Genomic DNA, 26,333 nt, shown 5'->3' with positions numbered 1-26,333 from the left:
GAGATCTGTTGTCCAATTTGTGTCAGTTTAGGATTCCTTGATGTGAAAAAGTTTGAGAGCCACTGCTTAACAAAAGTATTTTCACCACCTGTAACATTACAACAATTCTTGCAGCTGAAAGTCTCTAAACTTGAATTGGTGGTAGCCTACTCTTCTATTATTACCATAGAGTGTAAGCAGCTTGATAACTCTTCTGTGTGTGTGTGTGTGTGTGTGTGTGTGTGTGTGTGTGTGTGTGTGTGTGTGTGTGTGTGTGTGTGAGGAGCGGAGAGTACCACAGGATGAAAATGTAACCAAATAAAGAAGGAGGGAAAAATGCCTTGACTGCTCTCTTTCTTCTCTCTTCCTTTTATGGTAATGCAGCGTGGCGGGAGGGGCGAGGCTGCCACCGTAAAACGTCATCATCGTGCTTCCGACACCCGGAAGAGAAGCAAGATAGAGCATCAGTAACATGTTTTGTTGAATTTAGCGGTGTTTGTTAGATAAGAGAGTTCAATTAAGCGACGGCTTCACCCAATTAAGAAACGCTGAATGTGTGTATAGCACCTTGAAGATGAGTGTGAGTGAAAAAGAAAAGGTAAGGTTACAGCATTTAGCTAAACTGCCTCATACCTGGGACTTGTTGCTTACTTCTGCTCTTATCTCCTTAACGTAGGACCCGGCGGCCCTGAAAGAGGAGGGGAACACCCTTTTTAAAGTAGGAGACATTAAGGGTGCTGTTTGCTGTTACACCAAAGCACTAAAGCTAAGTGAGAGCCAAACAGAGAGGGCTGTGCTGCACCGCAACCGGTCTGCCTGCTACCTGAAACTGGAGGACTACAGCAAGGCAGAGACTGATGCCTCCAAAGGTGGGATAAGTCAAAACTCACCTAGATATAAGAAGTACCCGAAGACTGAATCTCAGCTGCAAGCTTGATTTGATTTGTTTTGTTTTTTATCCAGCACCTACCCCACTGAGGTCTTGTGGATGTGCACCCTTTATTTTCATTCATTCACACTGACAGTTTTTTATGATATCACACAGGTGATCGTAGTTAACTCAGACACACAAAAAAGGCTTACTTTTATCTGTAGCGTGATCTAATCATTCAGACAGTTTCCCTGTTAAATGCTTAGTTATGTAGTATGAACTGTATCTTACCCCAAATAGACAGATATTTGGTTTGTGGTGCTTAAATACCAAAATGTTTAATTCGAAAAGCTCAACATGAGCATCTCTTTCAAAAAGTAATATAGTTGAGATCCCTTTCCAACACAATTATAACCAAACGAACATCACAGCCTATCTACTGTATGTCTGTAGGTTATCATTAGGTAACGAATTAGGGTTGCAAATAATGACTATTTTCATTATCGACTAGTTGTTGATCAATAAAATGTCGGATCACTGTTTCCCAAAACACAAGGTGTAACTTCAAAGGTGCAACCTCAATTGCTTGTTTTGTCCCAATCATCAGTCCATAACCCAAATATATTAGTTGACTATTATAGATGACTAAATGAACCAGAAAATATTCAAATTTAAGGAGCTGTAACTTTAACCTTAGAAGTGACTTATAAAAATAATTGGTTTCATTCAACATTTTCTTTAAACTGCCTAAACGATTAATCAATTAACCATTGCAGCTCTATAAGAACTGTCTCACTAACTGGATTCAGTTTTACACATGTAAACAGTTGCCCTGAATGTCACTTTCACCTTTCAGCTCTTGATACTGACCCTGGAGATGTGAAAGCCAGGTTCAGGAGGTCTCAGGCTTTTCAGAAACTTGGTCGTCTTGACCAGGCCTTTCTGGACGCTCAGAGGTGTGCCCAGATGGACCCCAAAAACAAAGCCTTCCAGGATTTGCTCAGACAGCTGGGAGCACAGATCCAGCAGAAGGTGATGTGATACTCTTTTAATTGTTTTAGTGTAAAAATGGTCATGGAGGTTTGTCTCATTAAAACTGTACCTAACTAATCATAAACTATAACTTAACATTAGCTAATTGGGATGTTGTCTCTTAAACCTTGTAGTCGGCGCAACTAAACTCCACAGATGCCCGTGTGCAACAAATGTTCTCCCTCCTCTTAGATACATCTGCAAAAGACATAGACCGACAGAAGGTAAGGATGCTTCAAAAAGCAAGAACATAACTGAGTAAACTGCTGTAATTCACTACTTCTTATAATGTGTTTCATTTGATATTGTACCTCTGTGAAAAATAAATGTCCAACAATCAATTTCAGGCTGCTCAGAATCTGGTGGTGTTATCTCGTGAAGCGGCAGGAGCTGAGCAGATCTTTCGTAATGATGGAGTGAAACTGATCCACACACTTCTACAGTCAAAGAAGGAAGACATTGTACTTTCCGCTCTGAGAACGCTGGTTGGCTTATGCACAGGACATCAGTCCAGAGTAAGTGCTACAGTTTCCCATAAACTCACTCCTTACATCATCTTTAAAGCCCCTTTTTTGACAGGGATTTAAACTTGTTTTCTTTCTTGGAACACATGGATAAAGAAGAAGCAATTCCCCTCTTAGTAGTTGTTTGTTGCTTATTTTTTGTTTCTAGTAACGTCTGCATTAGCACATTTACCAACAGATCCTAAAGGAGACCAGATTCACCTTTCTTGTAACACTTAAGAATTGCTTCACTGACTTATTGCTGACATTTGTTTTTTTCTCAGACTATGGCTATAGTGAATGAGCTGGGAATGGAGCAGCTGTGTGCAGTAATGGGATCAGGGGCTTCCACTGTGTCCCTGGCTGCCTGCCACCTGCTGCAGGTGATGTTTGAGGCTCTGACGGAGGGCATGAATAAAGAGATCAGAGGGAAAGATGAAGCCATACTTCCTGGTGAGTTTGGAATTTAATCATGTTTATGTTTCTCTCTTACAAACACATTTCTGTGTGTATCAGCGTTCTTTTCTGTGTCTTCAGTGTTGACTGACTGTATTTTGATATGATTGTATGAATTTAACCCAGAACCATCCAAGGAACTACGCTCGATGTTGCGCCACCTCTTGGAGATGATGCCAGCAGCTAATGTGTCAGGGCCTGGCAGAGATAGTGCCATCAACCTCCTGGTCAAACAAGTGCCACGCAAGTCTTTAAAAAACCCAGACAACTCCGTCACATTATGGGTGATAGACCAGGGTGCGTAACATATCTGTGCATAATGTATAAAATGAAATTTGCATGTGGTTTTGAGCATTTCAAGCCCATTTCATACATTTAGTCACCAGTTTGACCTGGCATGGGTTTACCCAGATCAATGAACTCCTTGTCCTCCTGCAGGCCTGAAGAAGATCCTGGAGGTGGCAGGGACAGTACCTGAGCTCTCAGAAGGACCACCTCTTACAGACAACTCCCACATGAGCTGCTCTGTCTTGCTCACCAAACTCTATGATGACCTTAAGAGCGACAAAGAGAGGGAGAACTTCAACAAATTATGTGAAGAATATGTTCAGTGAGTTGAGAGATATAGCCAAATTTTAGCCTCCATTTGTTAACATGATTAAAAAACATTACTATCCATAAACCATAAAAGAAAACTTTTGTAGTTTGTGATAAACTTCAAATCGTATTGGTTATGATTCTCTGTGCAGGCAATACTTTAGCCGACAGGGCCTTAACGCCAAGCTGCGGGCCATCCAGACAGTATCAGTGCTTCTCCAAGGACCAAGCGATGTGGGCAACAGAACTCTGGAGATGTCAGGAATGATGGATGCTGTGATTTCTCTGTGTGCCTCTGAAGATGTAACTCACCAGCAGATAGCAGTAGAGGCTCTTATCCATGCTGCAGGCAAGGCCAAGAGAGCCTCCTTCATCACAGCCAATGGCGTGGCACTTCTAAAGGACCTCTACAAGAAGAGTGAGAATGACAGGATACGCGTGAGAGCTCTGGTGGTAAATACTGCAGCGAAGCAACTGTATTTCTTTCTGACAGTTGGGAAAAAAATAACATATCTATATATAGATAAAACTAACTATGACTTCTGATGATTATTCCTCAGGGTTTGTGCAAGCTTGGATCAGCAGGAGGGACAGATTTCAGCATGAAGCAGTTTGCAGAAGGATCCACATTAAAGCTTGCCAAGCAGTGCAGGAAGTATGTATGATTGTGCTGGATCTTAAAATTGATTGTAGATTAGGAGAAAGGTGTTGTGATTGATCCCTCAGTTGCACAACCTGATTTTAAAAACAACAGATAATGAGTCATTTCTTTGATTTGAAATTAGATGCAAGCTGTTTCTCCTCCTCTCTTAGGTGGCTGTGTAATGAATCTCTGCCTCCAGCATCGCGCCGCTGGTCTGTGGAAGGCCTCGCCTATCTCACCTTTGATGCTGATGTGAAGGAAGACTTTGTGGAAGACAAGAACGCTCTCCAAGCCATGTTTGAACTAGCAAAGGTTTGATTTATCAGTGTAACTGTTGGATTTGTTTCACACTGAAAATAATGATTTCTCTCAGAGGAGAGTCTCAGTATAAGAATCCAGAAAATCATGAAAATTCATACACATGTTTCATACTGGTGCTAACTGGAATAACATCTTTGATTTTCTGTGTTCCTGCAGTCTGAGGATAAGACAGTGCTCTTTGCTGTGGGCTCCACATTAGTGAACTGCACCAACAGCTATGAAGTGGAGAAACCAGACCCTCAAATGGTAGAGCTGGCCAAGTATGCAAAGCAACACGTGCCTGAGGAGCACCCTAAGGTACCTTTCCAATGCTGCTTTTTTCAAGTGAAGCTAAAATCAAACAACATTCCTTAAATATTAATAATACAGTAGCAGATCTACTGTAACATCACTGTTTCTTTCTTGTGTTCTAACAATTTATGTTACATGTGTATTTTTTTTCTGCAAGAAATGTATTTAATGTGAACCTGTCATGTGTCAGGATGCATCTTCCTATGTGGAGAAGAGGCTGGTAAAGCTGCTGGAGGCTGGTGTGGTGTCTGCATTGGTGTGTATGGTCAAACAGGAGAGTCCAGCCCTCACTGAGGCTTGTCGAGAGTGTATTGCCAGGTATGAAAATGGCCATGAGTCCATTTCACTCAGTCATTTCTGTGGATTAAATATGAGAATTTTTTAATGAATCTCCCACGGCAGGGTGTTTTTGGCTTTGGTGGAACGGCAGGAAGACAGAGGCACAGTGGTGGCACAGGGTGGAGGAAAGGTAGAGCACTTAGTTTAGCCTGCACATGGATCTGAACACCTTGCCTTAGGAGGCTTACATGACTTATGTTTACTGATTTCCACCACAGGCTCTGATCCCACTGGCGTCTGACAACACAGATCTAGGGAAAATCAAAGCAGCACAAGCCCTGGCTAAAATAACTATCACATCTAATCCTGAGATTGCCTTCCCAGGAGAAAGGGTAAAAAGGCATGCAGTAATCATCCATTTTGTTAATAATATCTAAACAGCTGTTCTTGTTTAACTTGATTTCGTTTGTTTGTTTGTTTTCTTTTGTTTTTTCTAATCAGATATATGAGGTGGTGCGCCCGCTTATCAGTCTTCTAAGTCTTGAATGCTCCCTGCTGCAGAACTTCGAGTCACTCATGGCCCTCACCAACCTGGCCGGCATCAGTGATAGACTCAGGTTGGCCACCAGGGGGAAGTCTCTCCCAGAGTTCATGTACACAGTGAAATATTTTGTGAATAGGAAAAAAGAATGGTTGAACTTGTTTACAAATCAAGACCCTAAGTTTCATCCTTTCTCAAAGAAGATACAGCATTTTCATAAATGTAGTTATAATGTTATGAGTCATTTTAATTGACAAACATACTAGGTCCTATTTAAAAATGATAATCCCATGAATCCCATTCCCAATCCCACTCAGTTTGCATGCATTCATTTGAAAATGTTCGATGTATGTGCTGTATATACAATACTGTGCAAACATTTTAGGTTCTAAAAGTAAAGTGAGGATATAAAATAATGCCATAAATACTTTTTATTCATCAAATAACTTCATAAAAAGTACAGTAAACAGAAAAAAAATCAAATCAATATTTAGTGTGATCATGCTTTGACTTTAAAACAGCACCAGTTGTCCTCAGAACAATGGCTCACTCACATTTTTTAAAACTTAGTTGGCAAGTAGGTTTTTCCAAGTATCTTGTATAACTTGTCACAGTTCTTCTGTGGATTTATGTCTCAGCTGTTTCTGGCTCCTCATTTAATCCCAGACTGATGATGACAATGAGATCAGGGCTCAGTGAGAAGGCCATATATATAATTTGTTGCAGGACTTCTTGTTCTTCTTGTCATTGAAAATAGGTCTTTGACTCTGGCTGTTTGAGTCATCGTTGAATTGCAGAATACATTTGGGATCTAAACTTCTGAAGTTCCTATAACTTTTGCACAGTACTATATTATTAATATTTCATGGGTGTAATTATACATTATCTTGCTTATACAAGCACCTGCCTGGTGCTGTTTATTTATTATTCTGTTTTATCAGGTCAAAGCTTTTCCCTTTTTTTAATATTTTTTCCTTTCAAGTCTCAAGTTTGCCCTCCTTCCATAATGTGTGCCTTGTTCTGATATCAGTGTTCAGAGAATCTGCTTATAATGATGTGTGTTGTTTCACAGACAAAAGATCATAAAGGAGAAGGCTGTTCCAAAAATTGAAGGCTACATGTTTGAGGAGCACAACCTGGTCCGAGCATCTGCCACAGAGTGCATGTGTAATTTGGTCCTGAGCACAGAGGTTAGACATACACCGTTATTAATCAATTTTTTAATGGCACACATTTGTAGAAACTTTAACTAAGAGCAGTGAGTGCTTGATGTGTCTTCAGGTGCAGAAGCTGTACCTGGCCACTGGGAGTGATCGTCTGAAGCTGCTTGTGCTCTTTAGCGGAGAGGAGGATGAAAGGCTGAGAAAAGCTGCTGCGGGGACATTGGCCATGCTGACTGCTGAACAGCCTGAGCTATGCCCTCGCATCCCTGACACTGTAAGCAGACCCCTGCAGGAGGCACCTGCTTCCCCACACCTCCTACAGCTCAATACAATTTTTAAAAATTCTGTTTTGGCTCACAGGAGTCTGTGTTGTACTTTTTCCTCAGACAACCCAGTGGCTGGAGATCTTTCAGGCACTGCTGCTCAGTGATATATCTGACCTACGTCATCGTGGAGTGGTCATCATTCACAACATGATGCAGGCAGACAAGAGTCTCGCTGACACGCTCATGGAGAGTGAAGCTCTGGAGATTCTTTCTGTCCTGGCAAAAGGAGGAGAGGGCGTCCCGGGGCCAGTTTCAAGGATAGCTCAAAACTGCCTGGACAAGGCCATGGAGTACGGCATCATCAGGAACAGGGAAGGGAAAGAAAAGGCAGAAGGAACTGAACCCTGAAAACACTGCTGCAGTTTGCGGATAAGCCTCATGGCACTGTTTAAGTACTGTAAGCATTATGAGGGATCAGTGAAATCATTTCACCTTCACCAGAAATCAGTTTTGGTCTGGATGGATAAAAGGTGACCGGGAAATTCTTATGTGTCTTACACCTTAACGAAAAAACTGTGAAAAGCAATACAGAAATTTGAAATAAATACATTATATGTAAACCAGAAGATACATTCACAAGTGTTTTGGCCCACGATAGCTTTGGCTGCTGTCTCACATTGATTTTCCACTTATTGTATTTGTCTTCATTATACTGTATGTTAATGAACATCCTGCAAAGTAGTCCAATAAGGCTGCTTTATACATTCCTATTCCTTGACATTCGCAAAAAAAACCTTTGCTTTATTTTACACACTACTGTATTCATTTTATAATGATTTCTGTCCTAAAGACATTTGATTAACATAATTGTGTGCTTATTGTTTTTTTTAAGTTATCACTCCACTACATTTCCACTGTCTTAATTGTATGGTTGGTTGTTTTTCTAACTGCTTTTCAGTACAAACGAGCAGGAAAATAAAAGCTCTCCATACCCGAACCCAAACGGTCCATGTATCTTTTAGTAATTTGATTTCTTTTCAGGAATGTGTATTGAAAAACAAAGGGTTATTTGATTTTCGTTTTAAAATGCAAAAGATTTGAAATATTAGCTATTTTCCTGGTCAAGTAAGGATAAGCAGAAATTTAAAAATGGCATGCCACATACGCAGCCGACCACGGTTCGAATCCCTGCCGGCATATCGCACCCCCTCTCTCCTGTTTCCTATCTGTCTAATCTTTTTTTTTTTTAAAGAAATCCCTGTGGTGCAGTACATTTCAACAGTAGTACAATGTGGCACCTTTTTAAAATGATCATAGATTTAAAACACTGAAAAAGGTTTAAACAAAAACTGAACATTATTGACTTAGTAGATGGAGGATTTGTTGACAACAAAAAAGTAAAAGACAGGTTTTTTGTTTTTTTTTTGTCTTTATTGCGCCCTTGCCTTGATGAGAACATGCGCATGCGGTCTCAGAATATGAGAAAACGTTTTTGTATTGTTTGCCAATTACTGCTCAGAAAAAGCTCGTATTTCAATTTAATCTCTTGTATTTTAAAATTAAAATCAAATAACCACTCGTTTTGTGTCTTTCAATACTCATTCCTGAAAAAAGAAAATCTAATGAAAGGTACACGGGTCATCACCGTTGCCACAAGAGCGCATGCGCAGTTTCTACTGTGTTCACGCGCGTCCATACTTTGCGGACAACTGCGTCGTACAGCGGAGCATCGTTTAAATGACATGAGAAACCAGCGGATTTTAAAGCGCTCCTAATGCGTTGGTTTGGGTTTGGCTTTAATGCATTTGGGCAGATATGCATCCACGAGAAGTTAATGAAAGGTAGTGACGCCGTGAAGGAAGTAAAAGTAACTTATCCAACGGAACTCGGTCATGTGGGCAGAAGTGGAAGCAGACAGGATATCTGCATGCAGACCAGTGCAGTCAGAGCCAGCTGGAGTCGGAGAGCATCTTTGCATTTGGATGGTAAGTTTATCAGACATGAAGCAACTTTTACAAGCTCTGTGAGCCCATGGTTAGAAAATGTACCCGGAATAGAAAGGGTCTGTAATATCACACTAGGCTATGTAAACAGCTATAATTAAATGGTTGACTCTGCTCTCTCTGTTAGGTGAAGGCTGTGTGTGCCTGGCAGGTTTCGGAGCTGTCACCTCCAAAGAATGGATTTCTATGGCAGAGAGCCATGGCTGTAAGGACGCTTTTATCAGTGAATCATACTTGACCCTGGCTTTCCCTGACAGAGTTGAGTCCTGGGACCTGGAGAACAAAAAGGAGACTCCAGCATGGAGCATGGAAATAAAAACCCAGCCAGAATCCTCTGGTAATGTCTGTTATAATCTACTCTGACAGCTACTAGAAGTATGTTTTAAGGAGAGGCTCAAAAGTACACTTTTTTCCCCACTGCGTTCCAGATATGCCTCTGAATCTCCCATTAGTCCCTGGGGGTTACATAGCCACAAAACCTCCCTTCTACCAGTCCCTATCACCACACCTGAAAGCCAAGAGTCTGGCACTGGGCGCAGAGCATGCTGTACTTCTCAGTGCTACTGGAGCTGTGTACACCTGGGGCCTGGGCAGGTAGAGTCCACACACCTTCACGCATAATTTGAAAAATACATGTATGTACTTTTAATAGACATATAACCTGAATGAGCTCTTGTGTTTAACTAACAGCCACGGTCAGTTGGGGCACGGAGGCCTCACCTCTGAGGAGCAGCCCAGGGCAGTGGAGGCACTCTGGGGGATGTCCATGAGCTGTGTAGCTACAGGAGGCTGGCACTCTGTCTGCATTAGTGGTAAGCATCATACAGACGTGGGCAGTGCAAAGGGGTATGTACTTAACTGGTGAAAAATGACTTTAAATGACTTTTCTTCTTAGATGGGGGTGACCTCTACGTGTGGGGCTGGAATGAAAGTGGCCAGCTTGGACTTCCATCACAAGCCCTGAGGAAAGCACAGCAGCAAAGTGGCCAACAAGCTGGTTGGTCCTTTTTTTTTTTTTTTAAATGGTTTTCTCACTTATATCTAGCCATGTGGATATATTGATTTTAGTTATATTTGGCCAGGTTTTTGTCCCATTTTATTTGTGGTGCTTGCAGAATTGTAAGATTCAATAGAAGCAGAAACACAAACAGAATCCACAAATTCATGCCTGCAGAATAAATTGCCCCTATTAAAAGTATCTTTCTCACAGACTATCCAGAATGACCGGGATTTTATTTCTGGAAATGGCAGCACAAATATCAGAGATAGATATCTCAAAACCTGGGCTCATAAAACTGAATCTATCTCTCCTTTGGCTGTCTGTAAATTCAAATAGCCAGCTAGTTCAGTTCAGTTTTAGCTGTAACTAAACCCGATGTAATGCACTATGCCACTTTTTGTTTTGAGGTGTGATATTCTTACAGTAAATCAAGAGCTCAATATGAACATTTTCAATGAGATTCACCATCTATTAAAGGATGCCAGCCTAATGTTGCCCTCTGAAAATGAGCCAATTTAATTATATCATCACACCCTAACTTTTTGAATCAATAGACAGCACTCCAGGTATGGCAAAGATTATGAACTGTGCATTTGACTGGAATACACATACACATTTATGCAACAGGAAGTTCCATTATGATTTAAGCGTTGAAAGGTTTAGCAACATTAACTTTCCATAAATTTAACTGTCAAGATGTCAGCACATCTCCACGCGAAAATCCACAGGAGGGAGAAGATGACAAAGAAGTGTTCATATCCATCCAGGCATTCCCAGCTCTTCTAGATATCACTCCATCATGTGAAATCAAGACAGTCAGTTGTGGCTCCCGGCACACAGCTGTAGTAACAAGTAAGATGTCTCTCTTGGCTATGGATGCACATTTTCTTGGTGAATTAATGTCATCTTTATAATGTCATATTTTCTCATTTTAGCCACAGGTGACCTCTACACTTGGGGCTGGGGTAAGTCTAAATCTGAATCTAAAGTGACACTTTAATAGATTGTTAATGTGTTACAAATTTGACATCTTTCTAATGTATTCTCAGTACCACTAATAAGACTTCCCTGTCCATTTTTTTATGATCTTTTCAGGGGAATACGGCCAGCTTGGACGCCAGACTTTGAGCTCAGATGAGCCACAGCGTGTGGAGTTCTTCAGAGAGCAGCAGATGTGTGTGGTCAATGTTGTATGTGGGCCGTGGAACACTTTTGCTGCTGTTGTCAAGGAGGAAGTGGCTGAATCTTAAATGTTATGAAATGTCACTGTTACACGTGAAGAATGGACTTTGGACAACGTACCAGGAACTGTTTGTTATTACAACAAATACAAAACTGAATTAAATGCACTTTGTATTACACACACACACACATATTTAAGCTTCTCTTGTCTATATAAAAAGAAAACCTTGGTAAAATCAGTTTTTTAAAACTTTCTTTATAGAAATATAAAAAAAAGGTTTTATATTTCACATACATAAAAGGGTTAATACGGTAAAATTCACAGATAAATATAATTTAAGTAAAATCTCTAAAGTTCTAATTTTGCAAGTCACACATCATGATATCAGAATTAATGGGTGATCCATGTCCACAGTCCACAGTAGGTCATCACAGCACAATCTTGAAAGAGCTGTGGAGAAATTAAAATATGCTGTATAAAATAAAAAAAGTTGTTGAACAAAAACATACACTTTTTTGAGCAGTAATGAGGTTTCTACACACCTGACAAAATCTGGCGATCTTGAAATGACATGCTGAAACTCGGACAGGTTGACGGTTCCATCCTTGTCAATGTCCGACTCTTCAAGAATCTGAACAACATGCAGCAGAAACAACTGTTAGACCCAGTGACCTATTACAATAAACTGTGCACTAAGCTGCAGCCATAGAGGACTTTTCTAAACAGACAGTGTGTCTCTGGCCCTCATACTGCTTTTGCATCTTTAAAAAAGGTGAGGTGCAGCAAACTCACATTGGTGATGAGCTGTCTCATTTCCTCGGAGGTTAGTCTTGTATCTTGTGTCTCACCGGTCAGGCAGTTAACCAGCTTCTCCAGATCACCGTAATCGAGGGTTCCATCATCATCAAAGTCTGGAAATATCAAAATACTTAATACACAGATTGATTTGCCTCAAGTGTATTAGAACAAGTTTGATTTAAATTAACTTATTTACCAAATATACGAAATGCATAGTGGGATTTGATTTCCAGAGTGGCAGAGTCACTGAAGGCACTCAAAAGATCCAGGAAGTCTTCAAATGTGAGGCCTCCGTCTTTGTGTTCAGATGTTGAGAATACATGGCAGATTCTTTCTTTGAAAGGGTTGGACTGTGACAGGAATAAGTACAAGGGTCAGTACAGTTTATCAGTACTTGAAGCACTTCCTTGAGAACACATACTGTACAGGACAATCCTAATTAACAAAAAAGAACATTACATCACATTTCCCTCTGTTTTATTGTTCACCTTCAGCTCTGGTAGAGTAAGAATCGTGTTCATTGATACTCTGTCAGTAGGGTCTTTCTGATCTTTATGAAGCAGCTCAGTGAATCTCTTGTGTGCACTGTAAAAACAACAAGGCACAATTTACTCATCATTTATTGCAATAAGCACTGCTAGATTAATCTTTTTAAAAACGAGTGATATTAATGTTATGTGGCATGCAGCTGGTCACTTACAGAAGAATTTCTTGTTTCGTCAAAAATGTCAGCTCCTTGAAGTAAAATTACGCATTATTAAAACAAGATGACAGTCACAATTAACCTGAAAAACTACTTTTTAAACCCCTGGGATACTTTTTTGGGTCTGACTACTAGCAGATATTAGCAACAACATTAGCTTTAACTATTGTTATGCTTGATGTCAACTTGTTACTTCGGAAAAGCAGCCATTACCGTTGTGTTTACTTTACAGGGATTATAATAACTCCAGGCATCTAATAAATCATACTGTACAAAGCTTTAATAGTTGTTTGTTTGTTTTTTTTTGTTTTTGTCTTTGTTTTTTGCTTTAAAATGTTACGCAAAGATAGCTAACATTACAGCGCGATCCTCCATTAATGTTAACAAGTGTTTTCAACTTGTGTTCACGATGTCATATTAGTTTTAGGAATCTTGGATTTTGGGCACTTACTTGGTATTCTGATAGCAAATCCTTTCCGAGTTGACTAGCCGTTGTTCCCATCTTGTAGTTTCTGACTCGAAAATGTACTTCTGGTGTTATAAATAGTTACCCCAAACTAACTAGTTGATATACATAGCTTACTTCCGGTTTCTGGCTAGTGCACTCCTTTTCCTGTAGTTAGCTACGTAATGGTTTCTATAGTGACGTACTTTGGGCAAACTGGTGTACTCAAAACTTTTCATCCTCCTGCTTTGTTTTGACACCGTTTACAAGTGGTTATAAAAATGTTTTTTCTTTTCTTTTGCCAGTTTGCTCCTGGTACCACTCTTGAATTTTTGAGGGTAATTTTTCCTTACTTGATTGACAGTTCATACTACAAAAAGTTTAATCAAAAGAAAATATTTCCATTTACAAACCACAAGCAAAACTTCACTGTAACATTGTTATTGAGAAATGTTTCATACTGTTAAATTAAGAACTTCTCAGCACTAGGTCCATAATATTAGGTGCCACAACTATCTCAAATGAGCTTTGAACTGTATGAACTATAGAAGTAGCCTATTCAAAATTAAACTCCAGTCAATGCCACCTTTTATGGACTTTATCTTTCCATTCCTGATTTTTGACCTTGGTTACTTGTTTTGTTTTGTTTGTTTTTTTAAATTATAATCTTGTCTTGCTGGTTCTTCTTTGGGATGTCTTAGTGCCATCTAGTGTTAGCCATGTAGTATGTCCTTTTTCATAACAAATCCAAAATGAAGCACTACAATGTTTCTCAATATCTTCATTTTATTGTAGTTTTCCCACACACAAGATTATGTTTTTTTATTGTTAGAAACAGAAACAAACAACATAGGGGCATCCTTGTATTTTGCCTCTATAAATAAAATCTGTCATTAATTAGGCTTAATACCTATATAACCATTTTAAAAGACACATAATCTACAAAATGGCAGCTATTGGTAATGTATTAATTCACATAGCATACACTAACGGATAAAACGTTTTTTGACATCATTTTATGAATTAAACACAGTCAGGAAATATTTATAACTCAGCTAACTGCTCGGCAAAATGGAAATAAATGAGAAATAGATTAGGATCTTGACAGGATGATCAGGGAATGATTAACTCAACCCTGGGAAGGAGACAAGCTAAGCTCCTGGATTTGTCTCCCAGTCTGTTGTATCTGAAATGAAAAGACAAAAACAGAAAAACTCTTAACATTGCAAGCAAAATAATGTTCAGTTAGAGAAGTTTAAGTTATTAATATATTTAATTGTTCTCTCACATCGTTTACATTCTGCTGTACTTACACACTAATCACATCATACTAATACGTTTATTTTGTACACACTGACTACAACAACTCATTACCTGTCATTTTTGTTCCCTCTTTGGTTTCAGCCGGAACACCGATGCCAAACTCGTTTTCACCTGTGACTCTGAAGAAGTAGATTCCTCCCTCTTCTAGGTCAGACACCTTATAGGACAGTCGGCGGCATTTGTGAGTGAGTCTTGTCCACCCTTGTCTGCTAATGTCCCGTATATCTACATGGTAATTCTTAACAGGGGCACCTCCCTCATTCTCAGGGATGTCCCAGGTAACAGTGGCAGAGTTCTTGGTCACATCTTTAACTCTCACATGAGTTGGAGGACCAGGTGAATCCAAAACTCTCACACTTAGGGTCAAAGAGGCACTCCCAACACCATTTTGCAGCTTGACTATGTATTTGCCAGAGTCATCACGTGTTGCCTGTTCCACTGTGATGGAGGTGACAGAGCTGGTGGTATTTATTAATCCTCTGACTCTCAGATCAACATCTGCTTTTTCCCATGTCACACTGGGAATAGGTTTGCCTGTGAAAGGCACAGTCAGTGTGAAGGAGCTGCTATCTTTAACAGGAAGGGTCTTCCTCATCTCAGCGCTGATGTCAAACTTGGGCTCCTCCTCTCTCTCCATTGCCACTTGAGGATCTGTTTCAGGACTGGGCTCACTGATACCAATCTTATTTATAGATTTCACAACAAAAACATATTCTGTCCCTGATGTAAGTCCAGTTACTGTAAACTCAGTTTTATCTGTGTTATGCACACCAACATCCCAGACCTCATCTACTGATTTTCTGAATTCAACTTTGTATCCAGTGACTGCTGCTCCACCATCAAACAGCGGCTTGTTCCATGACACAGTGATTGATGACCTGCTTGAATCGATAATGGTGGGCTTTGCAGGAGGCGAAGGCAGAAACTTTGGATCCTCTGCCAAGGTGAGTGGGCATGAGATACTTGGTTCACTCAGCCCAGCAGCGTTCTCAGCAAAGACCCTGAATTCATACTCACATCCTTCATATAGGCAGGAAGCTTTGACTCGTAGGTCATAGACTGGCTTCTTATTGACACGTACCCAGCGAATGCCCTGCTTCTCCCTTTTCTCAATGATATAGCCGCTGATGCGGCTACCGCCATCAGAGGCAGGTCTCTTCCAGCATATAGTCATAGCATCACTGGTTGCACTTGTGACCTCGACATCAGTCGGAGCAGATGGGACAGTAAAGGGATCCATAGCCCTGATGGGCTCACTTTCCAAAGTCTCTCCCTCCCCATATTTGTTCACTGCCTTCACCCTAAAAAGGTATTCGTTTCCTTTGAGCAACTTTGTTATTTTGCAAGTAGTTGCCATCATGTCACCATACACAAGGGTCCAGGCTACACGGCTGGTTTCACATTTCTCAACAATATAGTACATGATCTCAGCGCCTCCAGTTTCTTGAGGGGGTCCCCATGACAAGGTGCATTTCTCTGCTGAGAGTCCAGACACTTCCAGAGGCCCAGCAGGTGGACCAGGCCTGTCCAGGACCTTGCAGGTAATAGCCCTAGATGTGATACCACCTGTGCTTTTTAGGGTGAGAATATACTGTCCAGAATCTTTTCTAACACTTTCTTTGATGAGTAGAGAGGTATGCGTCTTTGTTGCAGTAATCTCAACCCTTCCCTTGGTACCAATATTTCTACCATTCTTTGACCACAACACTGTAGGATTGGGGCGGCCAGAGATTTCAGCATCTATTCTTAGGAGTTCTCCTGCTTTGACAACCACCACCTGTCTAAATTTGTCCTCCAGGATAATTTTTGGCGGTTCCACATCATGCTGCACTGTAACAGGTCCGGTGGTTTCAGAGTATGCACTGAAGAGCTCAGCTGCATTCTTTGCAATAACACGAAAATCGTACTGTGCATCCTCTATGAGGCCAGTCACTTCCAAGAAAGTGTCCAGTAAATTGGTGAAGTTGCACTTAAGCCAGCAACTATCTGGGAGCTCTTTACGCTCAACGATGTAGCCAGTTATTTTAGCCCCGCCATCATATTCTGGTTTGTCCCATGAGAGTGAAACTGAGCTGTTAGTTATACTGGTGACTGTGAGGTTGCTTGGGGGATCACACTGATCTCTTGCTGCTACATGCTCAGATGCTTTACTGCAGGATCCAACACCAGCCATGTTCTCGGCACAAACCCTGAACTCATACATCAGCCCCTCTTCAATACTTGTAACCTTGAATTGGTTCTCGGTAACTGGGCTTCTGTTTAACTTTGTCCACAGGATACTGCTCTGATCTTTGCATTCAATATGATAACCAATGATAGGGCTCCCACCATCACTGTCTGGCTTGTTCCATGCAATCACCATGATAGACTTTGAGGCATTCACAACATGAAGGTTGGTAGGTGGACCAGGGGGCATGAAAGGATACTGTGCAACAACAGCTTCAGAATCAACAAATTGGCTCTTGCCATAGCGATTCTCTGCAGCGATACGGAACTGATATTCCATGCCCTTTGTTAGACGGGAAATTTTAATTGATGTTCTGGCAACTGTAGCTGACACAGTCTGCCATATTGTGCTACTTGTATCTCTCTTCTCAACAACATAATTGCTGATTTGACATCCTCCAGTATAATGTGGGGGCTGCCATAACAGAGACACAAAATCGGCACTCACCTCAACCACACTGAGGTCACTTGGTGGTCCAGGTCTTTCAAAAACATTAACAAAGATTTCAGTGGATGTGGTGCCAACTGAGTTGGTGAGGGTCACCTCATACACACCAACGTCTAACCTTGTTGCATCTCTGATAATGATCTGAGATGATGTGTCAGATGTGTGCACATTTACCCTGCTCGTCTCTTTCAGGATGTTGCCATCTTTTTTCCAGGTTACTTCTGGCTTTGGCACACCCTTGAATGGAACATCTATCTTTAAATCACTCCCTGCCTTCACACTGAATGTGTTGGACAGCAAATTAATAATGGGCTCAGCACTTGTGTTCCTAACGACAACAGGTGCCAGCAGGGACTTTGGTTCACTCTTTCCCTTTTCATTCACAGCACTCACTCTGAAGAAATACTCTTTTCCTTTTGACAGTCCATTAATAGTCACTTCCAATGCTTTACCCTCTGAACATATTGTCCATGTGTCATCTCCTTTAGCCTGCATTTCTACAATATAACATGTGATTTTACTTCCTCCATCATGGTCAGGCTTCTCCCAACAGAGTCTTGCACTACTACAGCTAACATCAATGAGGGTGATTTTCCCAGGAGACACAGGAGCCTCAGACACTTTTATAGCCTCACTGGTCTCTACTGGCAGTCCAGTGCCAAACTCATTCACTGCCAGGACACGGAAATAATAAAAGCATCCTTCTTGGAGATTGTCAACCTTGTATGAGTTTCTCACACAGTTGCTACAGACGTTTGAGAATGCCTTCCTTGCCTCTTCTCTCTTTTCTACGATGTAGTGTGAAATCTTTGCTCCTCCATCAATGAGAGGAGGCTCCCAGAAGATGGACACAGAGTCTTTCTTTACATCTTTCACCTCTAGGTTTGTTGGTGCACTGGGAGAGTCCAGTACTCTGACATTGATAAATGCTGATTTGGAGCCATTACAATTCTTAGCAGTCAACACATACTTCCCTGTGTCATTTCTATTGACATTCTCAATCAGTAACTCTGTGTGGGAACTTGTTACCTCAATTTGAGCCCGCTCACTGAGAGTGCCACCTTCCTTGGACCATTTGACCTCAGGTTCTGGCCTTCCTCTGATGGTGACAAAGAGACATAATGTGGAACAGGATCGAACACTGACAATCTTTCTCAAAGCAGTCTCTAACTCAATCTCAGGTGCCTCCAGTTTTTCAGTCACTACCACAGACTCAGGTAGATCCACATGCTCTCCAACTCCAGCAACATTAATTGCACGTATACGAAAATTGTACTTTGCATTTTCTCTTAGTCTCCTCACAGTGTAGTTTGTGTCCTCTACACCTTTGCTGGGTGTACACGTGATCCACTCATCCTCTGCTGCTTCTTTCAACTCAACTACAAATCCACTGATGGCAGATCCACCATCATATATGGGCTTTGACCAGTTCAGAGACACAGTGCTGCTGGAATGGTCTGTCACTTTGGGATTGGTAGGGGGACCAGGAGGGTAAGTAGCCTCACAGACTTTAATATACTCACTTGGCTCACTGGGTGCACCCATACCAGCAGCATTCTCTGCCAGTACTCTAAACTGATAGAAATGACCCTCAGTAAGACCGGTGCATCGGAAACGCAAGTCATTCAGTCTTCTCTTGTTGCACTTAGTCCACCTGACACCCTCCTTGTCACGTTTCTCCAGAATGTAGCCATCAATCTCTGAGCCCCCATCAGTCTCAGGCCTCTCCCATGTCAACACTACAGAGTCTCCAGTCACTCCACTGGCTGTAGGGGTAGGAGGTGCACTAGGTTTTGTAAAAGGGTTTTGTGCAATGAAGGGTTCTGATTCCAGAAATTCTCCAACACCAAATTTATTCACAGCAGCAATTCTGAATATATATTCTTTGCCAGGCACCAGTTTTGTCACTTTGTAACTGACCACTTCAACATGAGGTTCAACTGCTGTCCATGTGACACGGCTGGTCTCCCTTTTTTCAATGATGTAGTGGGAAACACTGGCACCACCATCATTTAAGGGGGGGTTCCAGTGAAGATTACACTTCTCTGCACTGACAACTTTCACCCTCAAAAGTCCATCTGGTGGACCAGGTCTATCCAGGACCTTCACATTAACTTGGGTAGATGTTGTTCCACCAATGTTACTAAGGCTCAAGACAAAGTGTCCCCCATCCACACGTGTGCAGTCCCTTACAGTCAGAGATGTATGGGTGAGGGTGTTTTTTACGTCCATTCTTTGTGTAGATTTGGTGATTTCCCTACCGTCCTTTAGCCACCTTACTTCAGGGAGGGGCTTCCCAAAGTAATCAGCTTCAATATTGAATGTCTCACCGGCCTGGACAACAGTAGTAGTCTTGAACTTAGGATCCATGAATACTGATGGCCCTTCAATAACATCCTGAGCGATGATAATTACACTTTCTGAAGGTGTGCTCCAAACACCTGCACCATTCTTGGCAATTACTCTAAACTCATAACTTTGGCCTCCTGTCAGACCTGAGAGTGTGAACTGAGTTTCAAGAATATTTGTGAAGTTTGCCTTCATCCACCTGCCATCTGGAAGCTCTTTCTTTTCAACAACATAGCCTGTAATGGTGCTTCCACCGTCATACCTGGGTTTTGCCCACTGAATTGTGATATTCTCTCTAGTGATGACAACAGCTTCAGGTTTACCAGGTGGATCGCAGGGATCTCTTGCCACATAGCATTCAGATATCTTGCTAGATGGGCTGAGTCCAGCAGCATTCTCAGCAAAGACTCTAAATTCATACTCAATGCCTTCCTCCAGTCCAGTTGTTTTGAAGCGGACGTCTGATACAACGAGTTTGTTCAGCTTTGTCCATAAAATGCTGTTTTTTTCTTTGCGTTCAAGATGATAGCCAATGATGGGGCTGCCTCCATCTTTGGCCGGAGGTTCCCACTCAATCAACATGCTGTACTTAGTCACGGTAGGCACAAAGGGGGTGCCAGGAGAAGTGGGCACATTGAAAGGATACTGTGCCATTATAATGGGAGATGTGATTGAGGTACTCTTTCCGTACCTATTTTCTGCAAACACTCTGAATTGGTATTCACTACCTGTCTTGAGCTTGGTGACTTTGATTGTAGTTCTTACAGTTGTTGCTGACACAGTCTGCCAATCTGTACTTGTAGTTTCACGTTTCTCCACAATGTAGTTGTCTAGCTGGCAGCCTCCTGTGTATTCTGGTGGCTCCCAGGAGATGGTAACATAGTCAGAACTGACCTCATCAATCCTTACAGGCCCTTTGGGTGGATCAGGCTTTTCAAGAACAACCAAAGTGATTTCTGCTGTGTATTTTCCAGCACTGTTGCTTGCCATGATAGAGTAATGACCAGAGTGCTCCCTGGTAGCATGTCTGATATGAAGAACTGTCATTGAGGATGTCGTTGAAATCTCTAGCCTGGATGTCTCTTTGACTGCCTGACCATCTCTTTTCCATTCAATCTTTGGCGCTGGGTGCCCAACCACTGGGATCTCTACTTTCAGATCTTCACTATTCTTGACAGTAAATGTGTTAAAAGTTATCTGGAGATTTGGTTTAATAGCTTTTTCCTTATCTGTGACAGGACCAGGTTGATCTGTATGGTCGTGCCCTCTGTTCTCAATGGAATTGGCAGGCTGACCTAGTAAAAAAAAACAAAAACATAAAAATAAAATAAAATAATGTAACATTGGATGAAAACACTGTGCTGTCAGACTGATTATCTGAGATTCACATGAAAAGTCAGGTGTATGTTTGTTAATGCCTTTGTGTGAACACATCATTCTGTTGAGTGAAATTATTGATAGATTATTGAATTTTGCTTTTCATGTGTTGGAAACTTTATAAACAAATTACGTTTAATTTTACAGTGTGTTATATTTACACAACTATAAATGTTACAAACGTGAAGTATTTTTTCAAAATTGAGTATAACATTCGCCATCTAGACTACATGATGATAGGATGTTTGGCATACCTTCGACAATGAGAGTGGAGGATGGTTGGCAATTCCTCTCTGTTAGCTCTGCATTAGTGTCCGGTGTCATATTTATATTTAGGTTGTGAGCCTTATCTTCTGCTTTCTTTCCTGTCTTCAACACAGATACAAAAGTGCCAATGTCAACACTTTATCAGGGCAATCACTTTTCCACTTTTGTTCCATGACTGATGCTTTAATTTGGATGATTAGTACCACATTAATACTTTTGTTATACACACAGTATGTTATCAGAAATACATTATTTTAACAAAATGTCATCTGTTTTAAGACTAACTTTAGCGTTTAAACATACTAACATTTACCCTAGAGACTAGAAATAGAAACTCATGATGGTGTTAAAAATGACGTTACATAGCAGACCAGACTGGCAACTGTTCTAAGATAAAACGCTACTATTATTATTATTAATTATCAAAGATTATTAAAAAAATTTAAACTCTTAAAAATCTCATGTGGTGAAACCATTTCACATTAATAAAAAACAAAAGAAAATTCACCAAATCATTTTTTGCCATATCTGAATAAGCTAAGAACTTAGTATTTTATTAGTGACAAGTATGAAAATCCCAAACAAAACTGTACTTACTTCATTGTTGCTTGCTTCCATCCTTGTTTATCCTTATTAATGTATGTATGAGGAATTAAATGTAAAATAAAGATTCAGCTAATACAAGAACTGCTGTGAGCCCGCAGACATACACAGTTCTGCCAATCACTGCCTGCTTTATCTCCAAAAGCATGCAGTGACTAAAATAACTGTGACGCCTCATTGGCTAGCTCAGCTTTCAAAGCTGAACTGGGTCAGATTGGAAAAACTGGAAAGTTGCTCAGCAGTTAAATATTATACACATATCATTGTTGTTACATGGGGGTTTCCCATATGGCTTCACTATTTATATATCTCGAAATATCTCTTAAATACCTGTGTGTGTGTGTGTGTGTGTGTGTGTGTGTGTGTGTGTGTGTGTGTGTGTGTGTGTGTGTGTGTGTGTGTGTGTGTGTGTTTGTTGGGGGTTGGGTTGGGTGGGTTATATGTGTGCACATAGTCAGGAGCCTCCCTGAACAAATGGTCAGCCATAAAAATAATAACAGGGGGAGAAGAACATTGCAATATGTAGCTACATGATGTAACATTACCTTGTTTGTCAATATGTTGCAACTGTGTTTGTCTCCTGTTTTCATTTGATGATTCAGTCTGATATTTCTACTACTACTGTATTTATTAACCAAATCAAACATTCTCATGAACCCGTATTTAAAGTGAAATCACACAAATGTTGAATTAAGTTTTTACATTTTCTCAATGTGATAATTCAATATTATATGACATTAATGTTTTTTCTCAGACCCTCATTTTGAAACATTGAACCGGAAATACGCCGGTATATACCGACGAAGAAGAGCACGTGCAAACCAGGAAGTTAGCTCGGCAAATAAGCCGGCGTGTAGAAAAACTAATAGGCAGAGATTTAAAAAAACAGATGTGCGACTGAATCTGAAAATGGACGTTTTTTGTCTTCGAGGGACTTTTAAGGCGTGCTTTGGTTCAAGACACTGACTTTGACAGTTTTATAGTGTCAAAATAATCAAGTAAGTGACTGTTACGCTGCTTATTCAAGTGAAGTAGGCTAGTAGCTTCCTTTTGTGATGGGCAAACAAACAATGGCACAGATACATATTTTCACAATACACAGGTGTGTGTTTATCCATGAATATCATTAGACTATATTTAGACTTTGTGTAACGTAATGTAGATCATTTGTTTTTGTTTCCACTGCACCACATCCCTGATTTCAGAGCTGCCACTTTCAGCCCAATACAGCTGAAGTGATTACCTGCATGTCTTGTTATTGATTATGTATGTAAATGGTGTTCTAAATCAGAAAAACTGCTGTCCACTGATTGCTTATCTGATGAATCAGCAGGGTGACACCAGGCTGATGTACCATGAGATGATCCCTGTTGTCAGTGTCATGTCTCTCTGTTTCATTGTTCAACAACAGATCCAACCATGGCGCTCCAGTTTGTATATAGCAACCAGGACTTTGTCACTGATGCCCGTCGGGCCACTGGGAACAGTCTGGGTGTGGCGTTGCCTTCAACCAGTTTTGACAAAACTATCCAAGCCGGCTGGAAAGAAAGGATGGAGAGGGGACTCTTCCGCTACCATTTGGGTGACTTACAAACGCGCATCCTACCAGGCCCACATTGCTATGTGGCTCAGTTGAATATACGGAGAGGAATAGAGAGAAGAAAACCTCAGGAGATACTGAGCATTCAGCAGGAATTCAAAGCAAAGCAGTTTAATTTTAACAAAATCAATCCAGATGAAATCATATTTGAGATGTTAAAGGATACTGTGGGAGGTGCAGTGTCACATGAAAATAGAAAGCAGTTGCTTCAAACCTGTAGGATGGTGGTGCTAGTGAATGTCAGCCCTTTGGAGTTTGGACATTGTCTATTTGTTCCAGAGCCAACACGCTGTTTTCCACAGGTCCTGACAATGTTCTCCATCCAAGTCGGTATTGAATCTGTGCTCCTGAGCTCTGACCCAGGCTTTCGTATGGGGTTCAACAGTCTTGGAGCTTTTGCATCTGTCAATCATTTACACCTACATGGATATTACCTGGAGCATGAGCTCAAGATAGAATCTATGCCAGTCAAGCCAATTCTTCCTGAGAAGGGACTTTATCGTCTCATGGACTTCCCTACAGGCTTTTTGTTTTACACAGAATCAGACAGGGTAGAGTTAGTTGCCAGAACCATCTGCCAAGTCACTGACTTTCTCGTGGATGGCAATATTGCTCACAACCTGTTCTTGACCAGGGGATGTCCGCCCTGTGATCACATAAAGAGAGAAAAGGATTGCAGCTCAAGAAAAGGTGTGCGTATTGCTTTATGGCCCAGAATATCCTGCTTTGGTGCCAAAGAAGAGTCTGCTTTCAATGTTGCTCTTTGTGAGCTCGCTGGGCATTTACCATTTAAGAACAAAGTGGACTATGAGCTCATAGCTGAGAAAGATGTTGTAGATATCATTCAGAAGTATCTCTTGCCTGATGCAGATTTTCTTTTGTTGGAACAGAAACTTACTCATCATTTAATGGATTTATAATGTATGAACAACACCATCAACTATCCCCTGCTATCCTCTAACTATATTTCATAGCATCCAATAAAAGAGAGACACACTTTTAAATATGTGTATTTGTGTTTATGATGGAGAATGTACTTTAATGGATGATTGAATGTGAGACAAGTTTAAAATAAAAGTAAAAGTGACAAACTTAAATACACATTGTGTTAAGTCAAAGCACTGCAGGTGAAGCACAGCTGTAATTAATCATGACTAGCTGCATTCCAGCTTTATGTTTGGTGGTATTGTTCATGCTGGCTCACAGGTATTGTTTACTGGGATACTACAATGAAACACAGCCCTGTGTGCTTTTCCTATTAAAGCTATTCAAAATATAAGCAGTGAAAAAGGACTATTACTTAAGTTGTATTGATAACATAACAAAAGGAAAATGGAAAGTCTTTTCATCTTTTTCTAGTCAGTGGTAATCCTGTTGACTGCCCAGATGAGCATGTAACAGTCACTAAAGGACAACACCCAAAACGGGACTTGGAGGATTTGAAACACTGACAGTCCTTTTTCATGGCACACATTTAGTCTTGTCATAGCAGAAAAAAATGCAGGTGTAATTTAACATAAACAATGCAAAACAAGGTTGCACTTCTAAATTAGGCTTCTCAGTGGAGTGCCAAACTCCATGTTCAAAAAAATATGAAGAGGTAGCAAACGTTTCCACGTCAAGGAGGACAAAATACTAACATTTCACGTATTTAGCTGGCTGCCATCACAGTAGAAAAATGTTTGCACACCTTTTCATATTGTTTGGAACATAAATGATGATTCTTATATTCAGTGAGCCAGTACTGCCAATACAATGACTCTGAAATAAAAGCAGCTAAATGTAATTTGTGCATCATTAGTTTCATTATTTGCACCTGTGCTTTTCTTACTGTAACATGTCAAAATGGCCTTCATGTAAAAGGCTTATAGATGCAGACTAGGAGAAATGAGAAATATAAGTATCAAAATATCTTCTTGTAGCAAAGGGAAACAGTCTGCAGGATGTGTTTTCATTTAATGGAACTGAACAGGAACCAGACCTGCATAAATATATACAGACTGAAAAACACAAAATAGAAGCACAACACTGTGCAAGATTATGACTCCTTGGAGCCAAACTAGTTATTTTCTACAGAAAGCCATTTCAATTTTATCTATTAAATTACATATTATTTGTGAGTATGACAATAACAACTTTGCACTAAAAATCCTGTTATGATTAATATGTATTATCCATTTAAATGATTGTGATCGATACCTTAAAACGTGTTACAAAACGAACAGGTGAGCTACATTAATGTCAGTCAACTGAAGTGTGCACATGTCTTTAGTTAGAGGTCTAATCAGCTACAACAACTGAAAACATCTGCCTGAATTTGTGGCTCAGAAAAAGCAGGTGAGCTGGTAAGCTGTAGCCATAACAAACCATAACACACCACCTTACTAATGGTCTTATAAACACAGTATGATAATCACTGGTTGCTCCTGTTGGGATGTGTCATTTTTACACTTGCTGTTTCAAGTCTCTTGTATCCAGCCAAAACTCATGAGACTTAAGACACTTTTATTACCCAGCTACATATGCCTACATCTGTCAGATCACAAATCTGAATGCAATCAAAGTGTAGTCACGATCTTTTTTTATTAATCATAAAGCACACACACACACACACTTACTGCTTCAAACACAGAAACAGGGAGTTAAATTGACACAAAATTAGTAAGTATTTGTCTCTAAATAACCTCATTCAATGTCTTTCAAAAAAATAAAATAATATATAAAACATTTCCTTGCAATGATTATGCTCCAAAGCTACTCTTGAATCTGGAAATGCAAAAACCAGAGAGCAGTCCTTTGATTGAGCAAGATTAAGGTTACACATCACATCGAAAATATATCATCCCTGAAGAGCTCATCAACCTCCAGAATTACATCACCAAGGTAGCAATGCTAACCCAAGCAATAAGCAAAGATACCTGCTCACTCATTTTAATGAGGTTCCTTATTGTTGAATGCACAACTGGTGTAATGACCTATATGTTTAACTGCTGACTGGCTCATTTTTCCTATTGAGCTTCTGATATTGTATGTATATTATATGATTATAGAGATATTATAAAGATA

General features: G+C 40.4%; 5 protein-coding genes across 5 annotated transcripts; 3 read left to right on the top strand and 2 right to left on the bottom strand.

The window, feature by feature from the left end:
• Nucleotides 1-426: 426 nt before the first annotated feature.
• unc45a (unc-45 myosin chaperone A) lies at nt 427-7,831 on the top strand. Its single transcript, XM_053318793.1, has 19 exons — nt 427-577; nt 656-848; nt 1,707-1,882; nt 2,017-2,106; nt 2,230-2,397; nt 2,670-2,838; nt 2,968-3,138; nt 3,280-3,451; nt 3,591-3,891; nt 3,999-4,093; nt 4,252-4,393; nt 4,559-4,699; nt 4,884-5,011; nt 5,096-5,162; nt 5,251-5,364; nt 5,474-5,589; nt 6,586-6,703; nt 6,795-6,950; nt 7,063-7,831. The coding sequence occupies exons 1-19, from the start codon at nt 554-556 to the stop codon at nt 7,348-7,350; spliced, it is 2,829 nt and encodes a 942-aa protein (XP_053174768.1). The 5' UTR covers nt 427-553; the 3' UTR covers nt 7,351-7,831.
• An 838-nt stretch (nt 7,832-8,669) lies between these two features.
• LOC128358451 (RCC1 domain-containing protein 1-like) lies at nt 8,670-11,580 on the top strand. The gene is made up of 8 exons (XM_053318733.1): nt 8,670-8,927; nt 9,073-9,282; nt 9,374-9,539; nt 9,636-9,757; nt 9,841-9,942; nt 10,642-10,797; nt 10,881-10,910; nt 11,041-11,580. Exons 1-8 carry the CDS (start codon nt 8,717-8,719, stop codon nt 11,193-11,195), a joined length of 1,152 nt encoding a protein of 383 aa, XP_053174708.1. The 5' UTR covers nt 8,670-8,716; the 3' UTR covers nt 11,196-11,580.
• Nucleotides 11,409-13,218, bottom strand: LOC128358452 (calcium and integrin-binding protein 1-like). The gene is made up of 7 exons (XM_053318734.1): nt 13,081-13,218; nt 12,627-12,661; nt 12,415-12,511; nt 12,123-12,276; nt 11,921-12,039; nt 11,671-11,759; nt 11,409-11,578 (listed from the first exon to the last, which is right to left on the bottom strand). Exons 1-7 carry the CDS (start codon nt 13,129-13,131, stop codon nt 11,557-11,559), a joined length of 567 nt encoding a protein of 188 aa, XP_053174709.1. The 5' UTR covers nt 13,132-13,218; the 3' UTR covers nt 11,409-11,556.
• A 1,487-nt stretch (nt 13,219-14,705) lies between these two features.
• LOC128359447 (titin-like) lies at nt 14,706-21,121 on the bottom strand. The gene is made up of 3 exons (XM_053319941.1): nt 21,052-21,121; nt 14,882-20,715; nt 14,706-14,753 (listed from the first exon to the last, which is right to left on the bottom strand). Exons 1-3 carry the CDS (start codon nt 21,119-21,121, stop codon nt 14,706-14,708), a joined length of 5,952 nt encoding a protein of 1,983 aa, XP_053175916.1.
• A 1,381-nt stretch (nt 21,122-22,502) lies between these two features.
• gdpgp1 (GDP-D-glucose phosphorylase 1) lies at nt 22,503-24,243 on the top strand. The gene is made up of 2 exons (XM_053319511.1): nt 22,503-22,665; nt 23,079-24,243. Exon 2 carries the CDS (start codon nt 23,087-23,089, stop codon nt 24,185-24,187), a length of 1,101 nt encoding a protein of 366 aa, XP_053175486.1. The 5' UTR covers nt 22,503-22,665; nt 23,079-23,086; the 3' UTR covers nt 24,188-24,243.
• Nucleotides 24,244-26,333: the final 2,090 nt, after the last annotated feature.

The sequence above is a fragment of the Scomber japonicus genome, chromosome 5 (assembly GCF_027409825.1).
Source record: "Scomber japonicus isolate fScoJap1 chromosome 5, fScoJap1.pri, whole genome shotgun sequence".
NCBI lineage: Eukaryota > Metazoa > Chordata > Actinopteri > Scombriformes > Scombridae > Scomber > Scomber japonicus.
The sequence above is the reverse complement of the archived record's forward strand: the minus strand, read 5'-3'. Positions and strand labels throughout refer to the sequence as shown.